The sequence below is a fragment of the Cyanistes caeruleus genome, chromosome 9, assembly GCF_971803275.1.
Source record: "Cyanistes caeruleus chromosome 9, bCyaCae1.hap1.1, whole genome shotgun sequence".
NCBI classification, from domain to species: Eukaryota; Metazoa; Chordata; class Aves; order Passeriformes; family Paridae; genus Cyanistes; species Cyanistes caeruleus.
In genome coordinates, this window is record NC_141709.1 from 10940457 (window position 1) to 10961703 (window position 21247).

The following is a 21247-nucleotide window of genomic DNA, read 5'->3' on the forward strand; positions in this document are numbered from 1 at the left end:
ATATATTAAGGACCACATATATATATATATATATACATATATATATATGAGGACCACATTATCTGGATTTTACAAGTACTTATTCCATCACAGAATCTATTTAGGAAAAACACAAAAGAACTGTAGTGTCATGCATCATAGTAATCACATGAATCACTGATAATGTAAAATCACCATCCTTCAAAACAATAAAACCTTAATCAAAACCATTTTTGACCAAAAATCCCAGCATTCTTGAGAAAATTCTAATTGGTCATAATTCTAATGGCTCTAGGAGCTCTTAAAATTTGCTCCAGGAAGCAATTGCTTTAATGCCCAGGTTACCCTTGGTCACTAAAAAGAAGAGTTGTGGTCACTTTGCAGGTTGTGGTCTGGCTCCTTATCTACAAATGTACTGTGTAAGGCCCCAAATGTCTAAAAACAGGTCAGGCTGTATTTTTGAGGCACAGAAGACCTTTTAGTGTGACTGTTTTTATCAAGAGGGCTTCTGGAATATTATTCTTATGTTTTTTTGTAAGTGTTGGTGTTCTGAGTGAGTAGTGATGGAGACTTGGCATTGTGAGAATGAGGTGGCTTCAGTGACTGCTGTCAATAATGCCAAGTTCTGATAAAGCTGTTCCTTTTCCTGGTGATTCCATCAAGTAAATTGCCCTTGTCTGCTGATGGGTTTGTTATTCCCTAAGGTTTGTACCATCAGATGAGAAGAAGAAGCAGGGCTGTCAACGAGAGAATGAGACTCTGATACAGAGGAGGAAGGACCAGATGCAGCCAGGGGGAACCACAGTCAGCGTCACTGTCCCTTACCGAGTTGTAGACCAACCTCTGAAACTTATGCCACAAGACTGGTAAGAACACTTCTTTACACAATTTCTTACCCAGGACAATGCAGGATTTGGAAGGGAACAATAAAATGCTCTGAAATCTACTGAAAAGTGAAGATAGAGTTATAAGGAGGGATTTTATTAACTGTGTAGGAGTCTTCAGCTGAAAATAATATGAAACTAAATTAATCTAGAAGATCTTTAAAGCTTGCAACACTTTATATTTTAACAGTGTGAGCAGCACAGTTAATATTGGGTTTGCCAGAAATTCCAATGGAAATGTTTGTATTACTGATCCAGTTTGTGGTAGTGTAACATGCAAGTCACTGAACTGTGATCTGCAAGAAAACCCCTCCTCTCCTGTCTGCTTTCTGAGGGACAGTCTGTTGGGAAGATATGTTCTTCCATCAGGCCGTCAGCATCTGACATTCCAACTTTTTAAATAGTTAAAGAAAGAGAACACATCAGACAGTAAAGACTGAACTATGATTCCAGTATTGGAACTATTAGAATTTTACTTCTGAAGGAAAAGCCCTAGTTGCAGAAAGGGAATCGTAGATAGTTTTTACTTTTATGAGAAAGCTGGAAATTGATTACTTGGTCTGTAGTCCTTTCTTCAAGGCTATAAAAAATAGCTCTCTTTGAACAGAAAAACTTTGGAGAAGCATTTTGATTGTTGTTCAACATCTTTTTTTTATTTGATGATGTGCATATGCAGCATTTCTACTTCTTCCTCACAAGTGAGATCTGGCACATGGACAATGACATATTTGTTATTTGGTGATTTTGTAATTTCCAAATTAGATTTTAATGGAGAAGAATACTTTAAAAAGGTTCTGTTCCTAAATCAGTTATTCTCTGTATTTAGAACTTGAATTAATTAGAAATCAGTGGATTTAAATTCTGAATATGAAATACCACTTAAAATGTTGAATGATCAAACCTTTAAGAACCATCTTAACCACTTTCTAAAGTACTTCTGACTGAAGACATGAAATGGTGTGTGTTTTTTCATCTTGGTTTTACCCAAGGAAGCCATTATGAAACCTGAAAAAAAACCCCAAACAAAAACCTGGCCACAAAACTTCACCTTGATTATTCTTTTTCATTTGGGATTTAGTGGATTTAATGATAAATTAAATTTGGGGATTAGATTAGAGAGGTAATCATTTGTTGTGGTAGGTAGGAACTGTGGTTGGATGATGTAAATGTTTAAGAGAAAGATAGACTGTATGTGGGGAGGTCATTTATTCTCAAAGGTGGGATTTTTAGACTTTTACAAATGCAAATTTTAATCACAAATTTGTTTTCTTAGACCACAAGTAATGGTTGTGTACTCTTAAAATAGCTGAAATATCTGAAATTTCACTTTGCAGAAATTTAGTTATTAATTAATTTTCAGCCTGAAAGTCAGCAGAGTTGAGAATAAAGGCTTTTAAATCTGCACATCTCAGTTTCAAGCGCCATTTGCAGAAGATTGTCTCTGAAAATGTTGGAGCACTTTTCAAAAGCAAAGTAATGATGACCACAAATAAACCCTGACTTATAAAATTGTAACCTGAGAAACTGAGCTGCCTTCTGCAAAGGGACAGGGCTGAAAGCCCAGAGGAATCACAGGAATGTTGGGGTTTTTTTTTCTGTTTCAAGAGGAAAAGCAATTGTGCTGGAGGTGTGGTTGTTAAATGTGCTATCCTGCTCTATAAAAGAAGCAGCTACAATAAGGCTGTTCAGGACAGCAGGTCATTGAAATGTTCCAGGCCATGCCCATGTCCATCACTCTTGTGTGTTCCAGGGACCGTGTGGTGGCCGTGTTTGTCCAAGGGCCCGCCTGGCAGTTCAAGGGCTGGCCTTGGCTCCTGCCAGATGGATCTCCTGTTGATATCTTTGCAAAAAGTAAGGCATTTATTTTGTTCCTTGGTTTGGGATTCACTGTTGTGTTTGGGGTTTCTTGTAGGGTGTTTATGCTCATGACAGTGCTGCCAAAGTGCTGTTGGGCATGGGTGGCTGAAAAGACTTTGGGCTTTAGTCTCCTCACAATGGCAAATATTCCCATGCCCTTTGTGGTTGTTCTGCTCTGATCTGTGAAAGCTCATGGAAATCTTCTCAGAGCTGTCAGCTGCAAGAGTCACAAATAGCTGGTGTACAAATCTGCTTTCCAGTCTTCTAAAAAAATGGTGAACAGACAATGCGTATTCCAGCAATTCATAGGTAGCAAGGTTCACAGGCTGTCTTCACATTCCAGTGGTATTTTGAAGAGAGGATTAATCACCTAGTGTGCCACAAAGAAAGCGTTGAAAACATGTTCTGGTGTCTGACAAAAACTTTTAAATTTTAAAAAGTTTAGTTTCAAGTGAGCTAGATGTTAGCATTGTATATATATCTGAATAGGTTTTTTGAATCACCACAACTGTGGTGCTTTGAGGCACTTCTCTGGCACAGTTCACCCCTCTGACAGAGGGGTGAATCATAATACCTAAGGAATCCATCAGCTTCTCAGCTGCTTCAGTTTGGAGTTGCCTTAGAAAACAAGCCTTTTGATGGATTCCTATGGTTTCAGATTGTTTTAAGAAACACCAAACCAACACACACACAAAAAAAAAAAAAAAAAAAAAAAGGCAACAGACCCAAACCCACCTCAGTTCAGTTTTGTCATCATGCACTCAATGTGATGAGGAAACAGGTTTTGTGTATCCCCCTCTTTGGTATATGACATGGAATCTGGAAAGACTGCTGCTTTGGTGAACAGCAAGGAAAAAACTCAAGGGTGGGACAGAAAAGCTAAGGATGGGTCTGTGAACAAGAAAATAGAATGAATTACTTAAAGGGGGGATTGAGAATGAGCAGGGAAAGAGAGAAGGAGCCTGAAAGTCATTGTGAAAGTAAAACTATGCCACAGGAGAGTTGAACAAAAGAGACTTATGGAAGAAGGAGATAGAACTTCAAGATAAAGATACTGAGAAAATGGCAGTTGTGAAAAGCAAAGCCAAGAAAAATGAAATTAAATATTGATGGTCTAGCTAGCAGTTACATGCTGCTTCCTATTAATTTTATCATTTTTATATATAGATGTATGGAGGGTCGTAGGAATTGTTCTGACTTAATTTCACCTTCTTGGTCTCTACATGCCAAAAGATCACAATCACAGCCTGCACAGTTCAGGCTGAAGGCGTAAGTTTTTCAAGTGAAAGAGGGATATCTGGTCTTAATTCATACACTGAAATGGAGCTTCAATTTAGAAATGTATTCCATTCCTTCAAAGCATGATATATTTAAAATATTTTCCTGATGAAGTGTATTTCTAGAACTTTCCCTAATGACTTTACTCACCCCACAAATGAAAACATGTAAATGAAGGGAGCACAGACAGTATCAGTCCAGTTTTATGTATCTATTTTTATCTGAAACTATTGTTTTGCCATATTTATAGTGCTCAGTAGTGTTCACAAATGTGGTTTCTGGGATTTGCAACTGTTTATTGTTTCATCTGCAGTTTGCATTTCTTCTTAGAAAGAAGAAATGTCTATGTCTCTGGGTCTGTTGTGGTTACCAAGTATTCCAGGCTTGTCACTGTCCTGTTGGCAAAGAAGCAGGTAGCTTACCAGAAGGAACTCCTCAATAAAATGTGATCTGAGCCAGAGCCTGCCAAACTGGTGTTATTTGATCAATTGCTTTGTCACCGAACATTTCCTTAGCTGAGTCTCTGAAAGTGTGCTTCTTAGTTTTCCTTATGCATGGCCTCCTGACTGTTTCAAATTCATGTACCAAACCAGCCTAATTCCACATTTACAAGTGAATGTTTGTAATGAAGTTTTGGATGCTGTCAGTTTCATGAACAAATACTTAATTTTGACTACCATTTTAAAGGTGTTTCTCCCACAGGACATCAGTGAGCTTTAATAGTGATTTGTTTCAGGCTCAGAAGTCTATCCTCTTGTGCTTAATAGCATTTAACTTGAATACAGAGACTGTCAGGTGTTGATGGACTTTTCTATAAATGCATGGCCTTGGTATATCTTTGTTTCTTCTGAAGTTATATGAATACATGCAGCAATGTATAGCAGAGATAATGTATATGTATTCTTAATCACAAAGCTTGGAAATTTATTGGGCAGAGATTCCAGTCAGATGATAATTTCTTTAGTTTATCAGCAAAAACAATGCTAATTTCACATACCAGCCTTCTAGGAAGTTCCCAGATGGATCTGGAAAAGAGAACTGATTTTGTGGAAGACAAAATTAAGAGTGTGGTATCTGAAGCAGATACAACTCATATCATGAAAAATAACAAGTTTCCACAAGACTGATGGCTTTTTTTACTTTTCCAATACTAAAATCATGAGATTGGGTTACGAGATAGGAATTGTACAAGGCTTAAATATGTTGGTTTTAATGTTCACTGTGTAAATGCTTAGGCTTTACCTAATTCATATGTGGCAATATTTCCCAAGAGAAAAATTACCGTTAATATTTTGCCATTTTTACCTGAGTACTAGATCAATGGAAATTGGCAGTTACTAGATTTCTCAGAATGCTTTAGGCAGCATTTGGGGGTTACACTGGCATTCTATTATCAGTCTTCTTCAGATTCTTTTAGGAGATAGACAGGCTTCCTACTCAAAGGTCTCAGAAATACCTTTTTTATTATTATTTTTAATTCATTGGCAGTTCAGAGATTTTCAGAAAGAACTTTGTTTCTCAAAGAGAATGTACTTGAATTGGCAGTGCTTTTCTGCTGTTCCCTTGGAATCTCTGCATCTAAAAGTAGAGGCTGCCCTTTCCCTTCACCCTGGAATAGCCTGAGAGCCATTGACCTCTATATCTAACTGTGCCCTTTAGTGAGTAGTTGACTTCTTTGGGTTATGGGCTTGTTAATTTTACTCTCAGGCTTCATTCTGAAAAAGGAAGGGGGGAGGGGGGGAGAATTTTCTTTAACCAATAAAAAAACACTAAAGTCTTCATGTTTGTACCATATGCTTTCCTGTTTGCTGTAGTTAAAGCTTTTCATCTCAAATATGATGAAGTGCGCCTGGATCCCAATGTACAGAAATGGGATGTAACAGTGTTAGAACTCAGCTACCACAAAAGACACTTGGACAGGCCAGTATTCCTACGCTTCTGGGAAACTTTGGACAGGTAAGTTTCCTGCTTAAAGTCCTTGATGTTCATGCTTGCATAGTTTTGCTGGGAATTAGAAGTTCCGTCAACCAGGGAATTGTTTACAATTGAGACATTTGGACAATGTTTTAGCTTGGAAATACTGCTTGTTTTGATTTTCTCTGACAATACAGTTAATAAAATGTAGTGGTATATGTTTACAGACTGTAAGTAATAATCTCCAAAGTGTGGGTTTAAAGGAAGTGTAGTTACCATTAATCATTTATTAGTCTCATGATTCCCCACCTTCTGACTCTGATTCTCTGGGACAGAACCCTCCTGAAGGGGAAGTTCACTGCAATACCTTGTTCACGTTGTAGAGAAGAAACTATTATCATGAAGCAATTGAAGAAATATTGAGGGAGGGGAGAAGCCCATGCATTTCATGAATGTTTAATTTTTTCACGTTGATTCACAGCAAACTGCTTAAATGATTGAATGAAAAAGAACAATGCTGTAGGAATTGTCAAAATAATTCCAATCACCAAACTTCCATGGCTTTCTATTTAAAAGTCTCAGATGAACAATCTCCCAGGTTCAGACCCTATCTGAACTCCCAGAATGAACTAGCTGTCTTTACAACAGTCTTTCAATGTCAGAGGTCATGCAATGCCTTGGAAAACGTGGGGTTTTTTAGGCAAGGCTGTAGCCAGCTGTTACTTCGTGGGACAAATCCTGTGCATAACACATTGCATCTCTTTGTCATCTTTCTAATTCCCTAAGAATTCTTTTAACAATGCCTGTGCATTTTCCACCTGTGAGTGAAATTCCTATAAATGCCACAAGGGTAGTAATGCTGTCTTCTGTTAATTTTTTTTCAGGTATATGGTAAAGCACAAATCTCACTTGAGATTCTGAATCCTTCAGCTGCCATTCATTTCCTGAAGTACAGATGGAAAAAAATGGAAGGGGCTCCACTTTGGAAACCAGAACTCACACTGTATATGTCAAGAACTTTACAAATGAGGAAGGGTCACAGTTTAAACTTTTTTATAAAATCTTACTTGGATGATTCATGCTGTGGCAGGTTGATACCTGTTGTTATTCAGAAGCAAAGGGGTTTTGCTTAAAACTATTTTTTTAATGTTGTTAGCCTTCTAGTCTGCAATCCAAATTGTATATTTTGATAGCAGCAGTTTCTTCTCTGGTTTAAATCAGCCACATTTTTAAATAATGTGTTTTGTTCCTGAATAGATGATAGCTGGATCTCCACGGCAGGTTCCCCATGTGTGTGTGCGTGTATGCATGGATGCGTGTAAATAAATGTGTGGGTGTGTCTATAGATATAGTGTACAAAAAAGTTATAGACACACTGACATACACATAGATATTTCCAGGCTTTCTAAACCACTTAGCTTCTCAGCTTAGTTTGGGGTTTCTTTGCTTAATGTTTGACTTACTGAAAATATTTTGTTGTGAATGATACTACATTTTAGTCAATAGGACTTGCAAACTGAGGAAAATGAAAGTTGTTTTCCATAAATCAAAATGTCAGCCTGTATATGTATATTCTGTCAGTCTTTGTTGAAAAAGGGAAGATCAGAAAATCTATTATCACTCTTTTTTATTTGTAATGTCCCAGTTTACTAAATCTTTAAACTTTATTATAGGTGTACCTTCAAGTTATGTTAACTTTAAATTGCCATTCACCACACATCTCTTTCTTTAAACTGAAAGCATGCATGTGTACATTCCCATCTAGCAAATACCTTTTCATATGAGTCTAAATGTTACCTAGATTAAATGATGAATAGAGGAGGAGAGAGTTGGAATTTTTTTTTTTTCCTGGAACAGCCACCACAAGGAACAAATAATTTTAACTTCTTTGCATTTATACCTCTGATACTATTTTCTCTTGACAAAAGTGGCCCATACTTGTCTCCAGGAGTTGTAATTGTCTGAGCAGAGTGGCTAATATGGCCTCTTAAGAGTCCTGCATTGGAATGGAAAATCAGCCTTCTCCAATTACCAAAGAACAGATTTGCTTCATCTATAGTGTGAGGCCAGAAGATCCTGGTATTTGTACCAAATGCTGTATTTACAGCATCTCTGTATCTATGGAATAACATTAAGTTGATGTTGCATACCAGTGAATGTAGAGAATGATCAAATACTGTAACACATGCATGATTTTTTTCTTGGATAGGAAATACATGTTTATATTCCTGTTCTTAAAATTCAAAACCATGTTTTTTTAATATACTTTTCATTTAAGGTTTGACAAAAAATAAAGTGTTCTACCTATTCTGTTTTGGTTTTTATTTGATGTTTACTTCATTTTTAATGAAACCCAAAGTCACATATCCTTAAGAGGTTTTTAAAACTACGTCTTAAGTTTATGAGGGCTGTGAGGCCTGACTTTTGTTTGCTTCCATCCCTTCTATATTGAGACTGTATTTTCAAATTATCTTAATGGAAATGTAAAAACTCAAACCACCAAAACAACCCCCTGTAAATCCCAAGATTAGAAGCAACTGACCCTGGATTTTGGAATGAATTCAGCATGGTGAGTGGGGAGAGTGGGCTCTACAGAACTACTGGGATGTCTCCTGTTTGTGTGGGCAGTTGTGCAGTTACCATGTTTTCAGTGTATTTAAGCTTATTGGAAATGTGTCCATGTCATACTAGAGCTGGCTGAAACACTGAGTACTTGGTTTTAACCTGTACTGTATGGAGCAAAGCTGTAATGGCTTCTTACAATACAGCAGCTGCTACCATGAGCAAGTGGTTCAATTCACAGTTCATTTCTGCTTTTAGTGAGATATCACATATACTTTTTTAAACTTCAACATTTCCAATTAGAAATGTCATTTTTTCAGACTCAATAAGTACATCATGGCCTATGCTGTTTTAAAGAGACTTCTAGGCAGTCAACTTGAAAAGCAAATCTTTGAGAAGTGTGTGCTTTGCATGCAGTGTGATATGCAGACCACAGAGCGGGCTCGCAATAGGCAGGAGTCAGTTATCTTTTCCATGTCCTGCACTTCACATGTGTTTTCAACACAAGTTTCAGGTGTAATCCCAGATCCAGTATTGTATAAAGGAGATGGCTTGATTTAGATGTAGATTTATGTATTTATTGGCAGTTAACTCCTCTGAAACTACTGAACTTACACAAATGTGGAATGTGCAGAAAAGCAGCATCCATGAAATCTTTGTGTGACCTGTGTTGGTTTTTATGGGTTGAGGACAAACCTTTAACATTTCAAAATTTTGTCCTGGCAAGCAGTTTGTGACCAAGTTATACAGTATGTATCTGTGAAAGAGCTGGCACCTGATTGTATATATTTCTGTTACTCATAAAAGTAGTGATGTTTATAAAATGAGCTATTTTGCAATCAGATTCCTGCTGACATTATTGGAAGTTTAGTTAGGTTGTTAGAATAGCATTACTGCTACCTTTATAAATAACTGCATATAGATTATGAAACTACTTGGACTTAAAAATTTAGCCTTACAGCAGCATTTTGCAACACCGGTGGAATTTTAGACACAATTTATCTACATGTTAATGTAGAATAATAAAGAAAACTGATACTAAGAAGTGGGGAAGCTGGAGGAGCAGACATCTGTTTTACTGAGCTGCTTTCTTATTGCTAAGCAAATTCTACGCACTACTTAGAGGTGTATAAAGTGTGCAAGTTGTATTCAATTAAAATGTACAACTATAGCTGAGCTACTCCCCTGACTGCAGTTTATTGAACAATAGAATGACACAAGCATGAGAATCAGATATCAGATTGGCTGTTCCTATTTTATACCTTCAGCATCATAACTGCACTGTTTCATAAGTACCAGATGAGTGAGATGAAGCATGGTAAGTTGAGAACTGGTTTGAAGTCTGTTATTGGGCTCACATACAGTCAGCAGGTGATTACTGCTTTTAGTAACAGGATTGGTGGGGCCAGTAGTTGTACCTGAAGTCATTATTTTATATTAAGAAAATACCTGTGATTTATACTATTTGAGCTTTTGAATGTTAGTCTGAGCAAAGCAGACAAAAGGGGAATTTTTTTGTAAGGTAAAGTAGGGCAACTGCAGGGACTTGCATCCTGAATAAATTGCAGATCAGCATCCTCAGCTGAGTGGGCTCAGTTATGTAGCTATTACCTAGAAAATTTTGTAGGAAGATGGTTTTACAAATAGGTACTAAAGTCAGTGCTTGAGCTAGACAATTTATGGAACTATTCTGCAATGCTGTAAACCTTTTTATGTCTGAATTCAGAAGAAAATTTAGATAGCAAATTGTGTGCAAAGTTGCCTTTCATCATAAATTAAACTGTTATATTAGACAGCAAATTTGTTTTTGACTTTCATTTGCTGTGCAGTCGGTGTATAAAATATTGCCATTCTCTACAGGGACAGGCAAAAGTAAGTTTTATTAGTACAGTCTTTATTCTTTTGCTGGTGAAATATGCACTTAGTTGCCAATTCTTGCAAATACTATACCAGAAAAAAAAAAAAAAAGGATCAAAATTAATGGCTTAGTGGTTTTAAAATTTAATGTCATGAATGCATTTTAGTTCAAAAGCCATAACTAATGCCAAGTACTTTATTAGAGCAATGTGTTAATTAAAAATTAAAATCCCTGCCTGAAGAAACTGTTGGCCAAGTAGGTTACAGTTCAGCTAATGTGTGAAAAAATGTACCATGAACTGGAATCTCCAAATATCATACCCTGAGTTGTTTATTTGTAACCGAATGGATTTTTTTTGAGAGGTGGCAGTTCTGCTTCCTTTGCTGAACAATTGCATACTCAATCACAGTTGTGTAGTTTCCTGTCTTAGGTTTGGATTTACATTGAGATTGTTTGCACAACACGAGGGTTCTGAGGCAGGGACAGAAAACAGATCACTGAGGATGGAATTGTTGGACTGGAGCTAAGGCACTTGGCAAGGTTAAAGATGGTGTCTGAATGGGGACTGTCATCAGTCCCATTCATATGGGACATATGAGAACATATCATCCTCATGGATCCTTCCAATTCAGCACATTTTACTGTGCTAATTTTTCTTTAAAAAAGAATTTTATATTTTTAAAAATAAGAATGCAAATGCAAAGAACAACCTCAAATATTTCAAACTTTACTGCAGATACTAGTTCACATGTAAAAATGAAAGATATGGGATGGTACAGAAAAATAACTTAGTGTCTGTTTTTTATTTCCATGTGTAAATTCTTTTGGTGTACTTCAAATGCAGCGAAAATGTTTACTTGCTTTACAAGGTTCCTACATGTATCACTGGAAACTGTCAGAGGTAAATCTTCAGCTACAGTTGTAGATTCTATGAGTGTGTGTGTTATAAGTTCTGGCCTGTGTCAGTGGCCCAAATTTTAGTAGTGGTTTTGAAGGTTGAAATTGAAATGAAATCTCAAAAGAACCCTATGGGAACAGCTACTATTGAATGACAAAGAAAACAAACTTCCCATGAGACTAAACCTTTAAACTATGATATAATTACCATAAACTTGTGTTTAATAGACTGTTAAATTTAAATTTTTGGAAATATCTTGTCACATGACCCATTATTTAAGATCGGAACTATATTAATGATGTTTTTTACAGAGTTAAAGTTCAGCATTAGCTGAAGTCCAACTTCTGAGAATGCCTAGGAAATTGTGGGAAAAAGTGGGATGTCTTTCTAATTGCCACAGTCAACTTAGCACTGAAAGAAGAAACAAAGCATGTTTGTCATTTCAGTGCACTGTAATACCAAGCAACTGTATTACAACTTTATATATAGGGCTGGATTCATCCAAACACAGACTTCAGTCTTATATGCATCTATAAATTAAGAACTTTTCTAGATGTACTTTAAATAATGGAGAGATATAGGCACGTGTAGGACACATTTCATTTCCTTATAGCTTACATGTCTTAAACAGGTCATGGAGAGCTGTCTCAGAACTTCAATTGTAAGTGAAACCTACATATCCAGATCACATGCAGGTGTCACCACTCTTAATATCAAAATATTGTTGTGATGGATTGCTCCCTTAAATGAGAAAAAGTCAAATTATGTTTAAGTCAAAGAATATCTGGCAGATCTGTATCACAAGCTTAAATCTTCTCTAAAATATGTAAATCTAGAGTACATACTAGAAGAAGAAAAGAAGATCGGTTAAGATCAAATATGTAGTTTCATAACACTGAATGTATTTGTATTGGTGAAATAGGATATAAAAAAATACCTTAAAGAAACAGCTTCTAATGTTTCCTTTTTTCCTTCCCTCTTGAAATCCTTTCCAGAGACTTACCCAGCCATCCCTCTGCTTCCCTTACTTGTTCTTCCTGCCTGTTTCTGCCAATGGGGACTGTTCCCTAGCCCACAGCCTTTTTATGTAAGCACACCACCAAGAGTAATTCCTCTGCCCTATCAGGGCACAGAAAGGGTAGTGGAAGCATGAACTTCTTCCTATTGTGTTTTTAGCTTTTACAAGCTAAAAAACTCCAAACAAACAAAAACCTCAAAACCAGTAAAAATATATGTATGACCTACTGAATATTTCATCCTGCTTCTTTCTAGTTTAGTTTTCATCTGTAGCAATGAAGCTTTGAAGTTTTGAACATAAAAATTCCAAAGGCATACTAGTTGTTAGTATTTCCCTAATTACTGGTATGTCACTAATTATTCTCCAAGGACCTTTAACTGCAGAGTTCTCCCTGAGACTGAGTGAAATCTAAACACTTAATTACCTGACCCTCTTTGTTCACAGCTGGCAAAGGGTTTGAGAAGCACCACACTAATTTTGTTACTGATTTTGTGAGACAGAGCAAATGAAAAAAATTAAGAGCAGCAAAAAAATAAAATTCTGGTACTTGTTTTTCAGATGCTATTCCACTCTCATAATAGAGCTATTTACAACTGAGTAATAATTGTCAGATGACCACAGCAACTAATACTAATCCCAAGAGCAGAAAGTGTGGATTTCATAGTTTTCCAGGGCTAGGAGTTACCAGTAAATTCTGCAGCATGCCCTTAAAAAGAGGGTGTAGCTGAATGGCACCTCACCATCTGTGTCTGTAGTGGGACATCTGGGCTGAACCCCCTCCTCAGCTGAAGTATCCATACTTGGATTGCAAGTTCCACAGGAGACAGGACATCTTTTTATTCTGTAATAAAATTTGTAGGAAAGAGCCTGTGTTTTATGCACAATGAAAGCAATTAGTTTGGTTGCTGAAAAGTTGCTAAGAAGGTAACAATGGAATTAAAAATTAAAACAAAAACAACCAAAAAAAGAAAAAAACAACATGCAAAACCCACCCCAAAACACCATCAAATTAACAAAAACACCAACAAACCAAACCCAAACAACATAGAAATTACTAAACTGAAATACATTCGGAACAATGCATTGTGAAGTCTGTATACAAAAAATTTATTCTGTGTGGATTAATGTCCTAAACTGTGTTCCAAATAATCTTGTTTTACCTTTGTCAAGTTGACTGATCTACAAATTCACTCACTGGTGTAAAATTCCTCTTGAATTTCATTTTTACTTAATACTGGATTCTTCTGGTTTTTGTCAGTAGCTACTGGTCTGTTCATCTTGCCTTTTCTTTCACCCAAATATCAAGGCAGATGGATGATCTTGTTAGTACAGAATTAAGTAAATAAAAAAATAACAATTAATTTTGTGTTTATGTGCATGTACATTACTGTTCTACTGAGAAATCCATCATGATGTACATTGTCATTTTTTATATCATGATTTTTGTAATGTATCAAAATTAAAGTGTGGTGTTCTCCGTATGTTAATTCCTTTCAAAACACAGTTGACACTTGGCCATACAGCATGAGACAATAATCAATACCTTAACTAAGCTATGTAAGAAATCAGAGGTAAAGAAAACTCTGCATTTAGTAATTTGCCTCTCAGGAGTGTAAAAACACATTTTACACTGATACAGGCTGAAGGCCATTTCCAAGTGCAATAAATAACCTTTGAGAACTTCAGGATAATAAAATCTGCCAGAAGTCTTTGAAATGCATGGAATATGTCAGGGATATACCCATTTGATATGAGATGTGAAAGGCCAAGCAGGTGTCTTCAAAACATTCTCATCTGTCACACATCAAGTCTGCAGAATGGTAATAAATTCACCATTACTGGCCCAGCAATTCTTCGTACAATGTATTTTTTAATGCTTCTCATCTTGTACCCTAACATTGTGATTTTTACTGTGTTTTCTGGCATTAATACCTTCAGGTCTGTTACCAGTCACATCAGGGAAGGGGGCAGGTATAAAAATTTTCTAATTTTTAGCTCCTTAAATAGTCAGTAGCTCTTGAAACAGGAGTTAAGTTCAGAGCGGGTAGCAGTGTGTCTGGGAAGAGTTGCTTCATTGAAAAACAGGCAAATAAGTAGATTGTGGTCATTGCTTGATTTAGGGGGCACAGCAACCCAAATGTTTAGGAAGTCATTATTTCCACACTGTCTCAACCCATAGCTAGGTTTTCTTAACTCCTGTCCAGTTCTATTTCACAGCATTTACTTACCATTGTTCTCTCAGTCTCTCCCATCTTTGTACTGTATTGGAGTACCTGCCCACTTTCTCTAAAAATAACTCAGCTTGCCAAACCTACATTGCTAGCCTTATAAACTGATGCAGCTCACCAGAGCCCAGGCTAGCTCAGTGGACACACCGGCACCACACCAGGTGTGGGGAACCACTTTGGTATTGGTTTCACCAGAGGCAGAACCTTTAGAGCTGCCTGCTCTACAGTGAAGGAAACCAGCATCTTGGACTGGGTTAAGGAGAAAGGAGGATGCTCTCTATATGTAAAGTTCCCGCAGGGAAGGGTTTATTTGTGCTGAAGGGGTCAGGGATAGAAGAGCCCGGAGCAGTTCTGTGCACAGGAATTTAAACAGGAAGGGTTCAGGGGGTGGGTACAAACAATTAACCAATAGGGAAGCCAGGGGGGAGGAGAGGAGGGGAATAGAATTCAGACTCTAATAGGGATAAAGGGGAGGAGAGGACAGGTCACATGGACCAATGGGAGCCTTGAGGGTTAGGGGATTTCCAGAGGGGAGGTACTGCAAGGGGCTGGGCTAACAGCGGATTGACAGAGAAGGATCCAGAAAAAGGGCCAGGGTTTACAATGACAAATAGGGAAGGTAAGGGGTTGGGTTGCAATGATGGGCAGCATAGGAGAGGCTACAACCTAGGGACAAGCCAGCCCTGGAGGAACATATACCTGTAAATTAGCAAATTATTAAATTAAGCACACAGCACAACAATAAACAGTTATGGTCTATCTCATATCAATGTCAAATATTTTTCTGTAGTAGTAAAAGATGACATAAAGTTTATATCTGTAATAGAGAGATAAATGTCTGGTTTTCTTTAATGCAGCTCTTAATGTTTCACACCACACTTAGCAATGCAGTGGATGGCATTGTCTACAGACTAAAAGACTCCTTAAAACCAGCAATAACCTTGAAGCTTTTAGAATCCAGACAGAGAAACGGGAGTTGTGCTGTGTCATAAAATGATGATAAGGTGAGGAGGTTCAGGACTATCAAAGGACTCGTATTTCTACAGTGCCCATGGCAGTCATGACTTTGCTGTGGTTTTATGCTCTGGAGGTTAAATGAAGTCATCAGTAGATTCTCTGTAATATGTCAGAAAAAGTCTATATGTGAACTTTAAGGTTAAGATTTAGAAGCTAAAAAAATGATATAATTTTTTCATCATGCTATTGCCTTTGTTAGAATGTGCAGCTGAAACAATCTTAATTAAATGGTTGTCTGACTCAGCTAACTATTGCATCCTTCTCCCTGGGTAAGCTAGCTGACCCTGCATAACAATTTAGGTCATGAGGTAGATTGACACAGTTTTTACATTAGCTGAGTATAGAGCTAATAACTGCTAACAACAGCAGTTTTTCTATTATTGGAAATTGATTACAATGTTAAAAAAACTAAGTATTTTGATGTTAGAAGAAAGCTGCAGGTCCTCAGCAGTGTCAGAAAGCAGCTGCTTGCATGGGACCAGATTAATTTTGCATCAGCAATGCCATGGCCTGACTGATACAAATGATATTTTAAAGCACTCTTTCTTGAGGTGGATGACTTGGAATACTTAAATTTTCTAGAAATTCAATGCTTTTTCCCAATGACACTAGTGTTTGATAACTTTATTTCCCTGTGAAGGTAGCAAGTCCAAACATTGTATCATATGTGCATGGAAGGCAGAATTTCTGCCTGATTGCTGGAGAATGTGGGTGATTGCTGTTTACTTACACTTGTAAATGGCATGCTTTGTGCCCTTTGGAAAGACATTCTGTTCTATTAACTTCTACCTTCCTGTGCACCCCTTTTAATTCTAATTACTTGTAGTGAAATGTGTATCTTTCAACAGAATGATAAACCCGATTTACCAAATTTGCAGAGTAAAGTGCAAAGTCTAACATAATTATCTATGTCGTGCAGAGCTAGTATGATTTTCCTATCATTTTCCTCAAATGCCTATTTAACTATTATGCTTGTGAAAGAACATGGAGAAAGAAAGTTATTGATTCTAGATCAAGTATTTCCAGTATTAAAGTAAGTTTCTCTCAAATTAGATGTGGAAAGTCTACATAGCATGTAACAAAGTGCAAGCAAATTAAGCAAAGAACATCCAGGCTTTCTGTGGGAACATGTTCTTCACCCAGACTGCAGCATCAATGTAGGTGCATCCTTTGAGGCTCCATCTAGGTTCTAGGTAAAATGGTCAAGAAAAAGTATCATACATTTCTGGGGGAGAAAAAATCCATTATACTTATTCTTTTGCTAATTCAGTTGCTGTGGAAGGATCTAAGCCATCAGGGTAAGTGAATGTCTTGCAGTCTTAGCCTAAAACTAGTATTTACCTAATAGACTTCACCTTGAGTTTTGGAGGGCCACTTCATGCCTCTGATGTAAGCCCTGTTAACTAATCCTTTTATGGGACTGCTCTGTTGTATAAAACTATTTTTAAAATGAAGCTTGTATATTTAGATGGTTCAATGTAAACAGATTATTCTGTTTTCACTTTCAGGCGTAGAGACACATGTTTTATTAGTTTTATCTAAGAGAAATGCCATTCATTTGGGTTGGTTTGTTTATATAGTGTGTTTCTCCTGTGTTGGCACACATTTCATCACTGGGAAAGGAATTAATGTGGGATTTTTGAAGGGTCAGGGGAGGTCTATTGTGTTTTCCAGTACTTAAAAGGTAGCTGAGGAGAAAACAGGGGTTCTTTCTTCACAAGGATGCACAGTAAAAGAAAAAGAGTAAACAAGGACAAGCTTCTTCAGAGACAGCTCTGTCTGGAATGAAGAAAAGGGGAAAAAAAAAATCATCTTCATTAGAGCAATTAACTCTTCCACAAAACAGTGGAAACTTCTTTCCTCACTGGAAGTACTCCAGACTTGGCTTTATGGGCTCTGGTTCACCTGGTCTGTTGCCCTGCTTTTAACAGGAGGTTGGACCCAGAGATCTCCAAAGACCGTGGGAGTCTTCCATAAGCCCACAAATCCTCTGCATCATCTCCTTACTATCTCATGTTGTTTCAAGGTCACTGATCATTCCTTTATGTGGTAGAAATGTACAATGTGCCATTCAATATTAGGACCAAATTAATCTTGTATATGTCTTTAAACAGAAGTGTGTGAAGTTAGTCACGTGCTGATGTTCATTTATGTCAATGGCTTCCATGTCAACAGACTGGTGCTTTTCACGGAAGCTCCTTGAGTTTCTTGGGATCCTCAGGTAGCTTAGGAACCATCCCTGCCTCAGGTGCCTCAGGATGCCTCTCCCCAGGAGCTGTGGCTCATCCCATTCACACCCCGCCAGTCCTGCAGCTCCCCACCCAATCTTTGAACAAGAACCAGGTAATTTTTCCCTGTGTGGCTATAAGGGTGAGGTGCCACAGAGCAGGAGGCACTGGGAGGCAGAGGAAAGCAGTTAGTTTCAGTTCTCCTCAGTTAAATCAGTCAGTTTGTAATCAGCAGAAGGTGGTGGAATTTAAATATTGTTCTGAGTAATCTTCTAATAATAGCCAGGGTGATTTTGCTATGTAAATATTAACAATCAAGTTTATTTGCTGATTGCTTCCCCTTCCAATTAGCAGTGTGGCTTTATTCACACCTATCTCAGCTTCTGCAGCAAAGAACAAGAGTTGCTTGCTATCTTTTCCAAATCCAGATGGAGAAAGTTACTTTTTGTAATGCACCTTAAACACAAGCCTGTCCCCATAACAGTGGTTTGTTTTGTTTGGTGGGGTTTTTTTTGAGTTTTTGGGTTGGTTTTGGTATTTTGTGGAAAAATATATCACTGTCTTTCTTCAAGTGTTAGCTACATTTTTTTTCTCTGCTATTATCAAATAGCCAATTTGCCTCTCAGTTTTCTTCCTTGATTCTCTGACCACCGGTGAATTAATTATGTCAATTTAAGAAGGTTTTTTTTATGTTTCAAGTTATTCTGCGAGACTTCTGTTTCTCTCTGGCAGGTTAACAGGGTGATCTGATTTTTTTTATGAATTATGAAGACTGGTAGTCAAAAGCCACTGCCTGTTATCTTCGTAATTTAATTTAGGGTATGTTCCTTCTTCCCCTCCAGCTGAAGATATTGACTGAGACAGGACCACAAGTGGCTTTGATGGTTAGGGTCAGTGAGATACAAGACAAAATTATGTTATCCATGTCTTAGGAACCTTCAGAGATCTTACTTTTTCCTTCCAAATCTAGAGGTTTTTGAAATTTCACTGATCTGGTCTCACTGTGGTTTGTCTCACAGAATCAATCTTCTTCTCAGTGTTATTGCTCCTCATCCATAAAGGTTCTTTTCACTAACAGCAAAAAGACCTCTAAGATGCATTTACCTCACCAAGTGAAACCAGGTTTTCAGCATTTCTCATTACTGGAACTGAGTATTGAATGTTTTGGATTAATCAAGTTTAGCAAGCTTCAACTTCTCTCTTGTATGCTAAGCAAAATGTAGCTTTGCTCTGTTTATCAGTTTACCTATCAGTTTACCAATTTCAGGAAGCATCTGTTTTTTCATCCTGTTTCACAGTTCCTGAGAAGGTTAGCAGTAAAGCCCTGTACAAGGGCTGTCTAGGGAGGGAACTCAATGGATAGCATCCCTTTTCCTAACATGAAAGGAACTATTCAAAGTAAACTCAACACTTTCATGAGGCTTTTTGCTACTGTTAAGGCACCAAGGACTGTTTCAATGCTGGTAGAACTCTAGTTTTTTTCTGAACTACAGTAACATGCTCTGTCTGGTAATTATGAGGGAGTTGGATTCTTGCCTGCAATGATCCGCAGTATAAATTTATATGTAATTTATTTCTTGAAGTCAAAAGAATGTTGCTTGTTAAATACTGAGGTTCTTCAAGGTGTAAATGGAGTAATGAGTTTTAGAGATGAGTTAGATATAGGAATCACAGGATGGAATTCTCTGATTTATTCTGTGGGAAGTTGGGTGAGCATCTCAATCTTTTCTAGCCTTAAAACGCAGTGATATTTGAAATGGTTTGCTTTACTCTACAGAAAAAAATTGAGAGTTTGCTGTGCTGTACCAGAAAATACAATCTGCTGTAACTGTCACAAGAATGTAATTTCCTATCCAAAGTAGCTAAAAAAAAGGAAAAAGCAGAACATATGAACCATTTACATACTCAAGCAGGTTTATTTGGACAATGCTAAACGGAAATTTAGTAGAGGAGGTTCACACATGTTAAAAATAGTAGTTGCTGAAAATGTCTTGCCCCTGAAAGATGTTGAACCAGGTCCAGAGTTTGCTCACTTAAGACAGTCTTTATAGGGAAATGCAGTGGATTAAAATGAAACAAATTCCTGTGTGGGAAGGTAGCACATTGCAAATGGAAGGGCCCTTACCTGGCTTTCCAGAGCTAAAGAACACTTTATCTTGGGATGCTGGGTTTGATTCTGGGCATTAGATTTTAGGTTAGGTTTGCTACCTTACCATGATATGCTTAGTTTTTAAAGTAGACATGTTAGAGATGAAAAGCAGGTGTGTTGTCTTTCCAAGCAGTGTTTACAGCTGTCATCAATATATTTACACTTAATAACAGTCAAATGTCTTTGTATATAATGTTTTAAAATCTCCTCCCTGACCTCTGTGCAAGTCTTTTATTACATATTTCTATTATTCTATTATATTTCTAATTGTTCAAAAGCAGCAGTCAAGAGAGATTGGGAGCTCTGGAATTCTGTAGTTATCAGAATGCAGGTAGACAGCCAAACTAATAATCAAATAATAATCAAAATAATTATCAAATTGTAGCACAGATTAGAGGACAATCATGCTTAGAAAATCCCTCTAACTGGAGGTAAAGTGATATGGTCCTCATATCTGCTACACTTCAGAGGCAACCAGAAATTATGAATAGCACTTAAATTCTTACCAGTGTTGACTATTATTAGACATAAGATTTGAGCAGTTGGGTTCTTTACAGATGTATATGTTATGTTGTAATTGTTTCATTATTTTTACCTTCAAGTTATTAAAGGATAATACAATCTGCTGTATTTTATTGATGCTGTAACATCATGTGTGAAAAAAGGTTTCTTTGGATAAGAATAGAGCACAGAAGTGTAATCCTTTGTTCTCTTTAAAATGTTTCCTCCTTTCCTAAATATTCTGTTAGAACAGAGTTTAGAAAAGGAGTTAAAGTCAAGTTCTTCCAAACATTTACCAAATGTGGCTTCTAAAATCTCTCAGCTCCCACAATCCTTTTGTTAGAGCCTGGAGCTGGCTTTTGGTTCTTCCACGCATCTCTGCTTGGCATGTGACTGCTGAGCAAAGCAAAGGGGGTAGGACAGGCAGAGAAATATGTGATGGAGATAGAGAACATCTGGAGAGGCCATTTCAAAGTACAAGAATGACACAGGAATTCTTTAATACAGTCTAATTGCAAGGAGGAAATACTTCTCTGCTGACTTTTCTGGGGGAGAGGTGTGATTGTTTTGTAACCAGGAAGATGTTTTCTTCTCTGGGTCTCCCCCTCCTCAGCGTGGTTTCTGTCTTATTACTCAGATAAGGGGAGGTTTCAGCTGAACAGTCGTGAAAAAGCTTCCTTGGCAGCTAAGGCCAAAGATGGGCTGCAGCTGATCCATGAGGTAAATGAGCTTTTGTGCTGGGGAGCCATTCCTGCTTTAGAGCAATTAAGATCCAGAAGTCACCAGTGGAGCTAGCAGCAGTTGGTGCTATTGTACCTACTTTAGGAGATCAAAAGCAGTTTTTCCTGTGCAAGTTGAAAACAGCTTTCAGACCAA

General features: G+C 37.3%; 1 protein-coding gene across 2 annotated transcripts in view; it reads left to right on the forward strand.

The window, feature by feature from the left end:
- The window catches only part of CDC73 (cell division cycle 73), a 109775-nt gene extending 101556 nt beyond the window's left edge, over positions 1-8219 (forward strand). For both annotated transcript variants that reach the window (XM_086842906.1, XM_023931866.2), the window contains 4 exons: positions 684-845; positions 2614-2714; positions 5813-5954; positions 6797-8219. In XM_086842906.1, coding sequence (XP_086699032.1) covers positions 684-845; positions 2614-2714; positions 5813-5954; positions 6797-6833 — 442 coding nt within the window. In that variant the 3' untranslated portion in view covers positions 6834-8219. The remainder of the gene's footprint in view (positions 1-683; positions 846-2613; positions 2715-5812; positions 5955-6796) is intronic.
- Positions 8220-21247: the final 13028 nt, after the last annotated feature.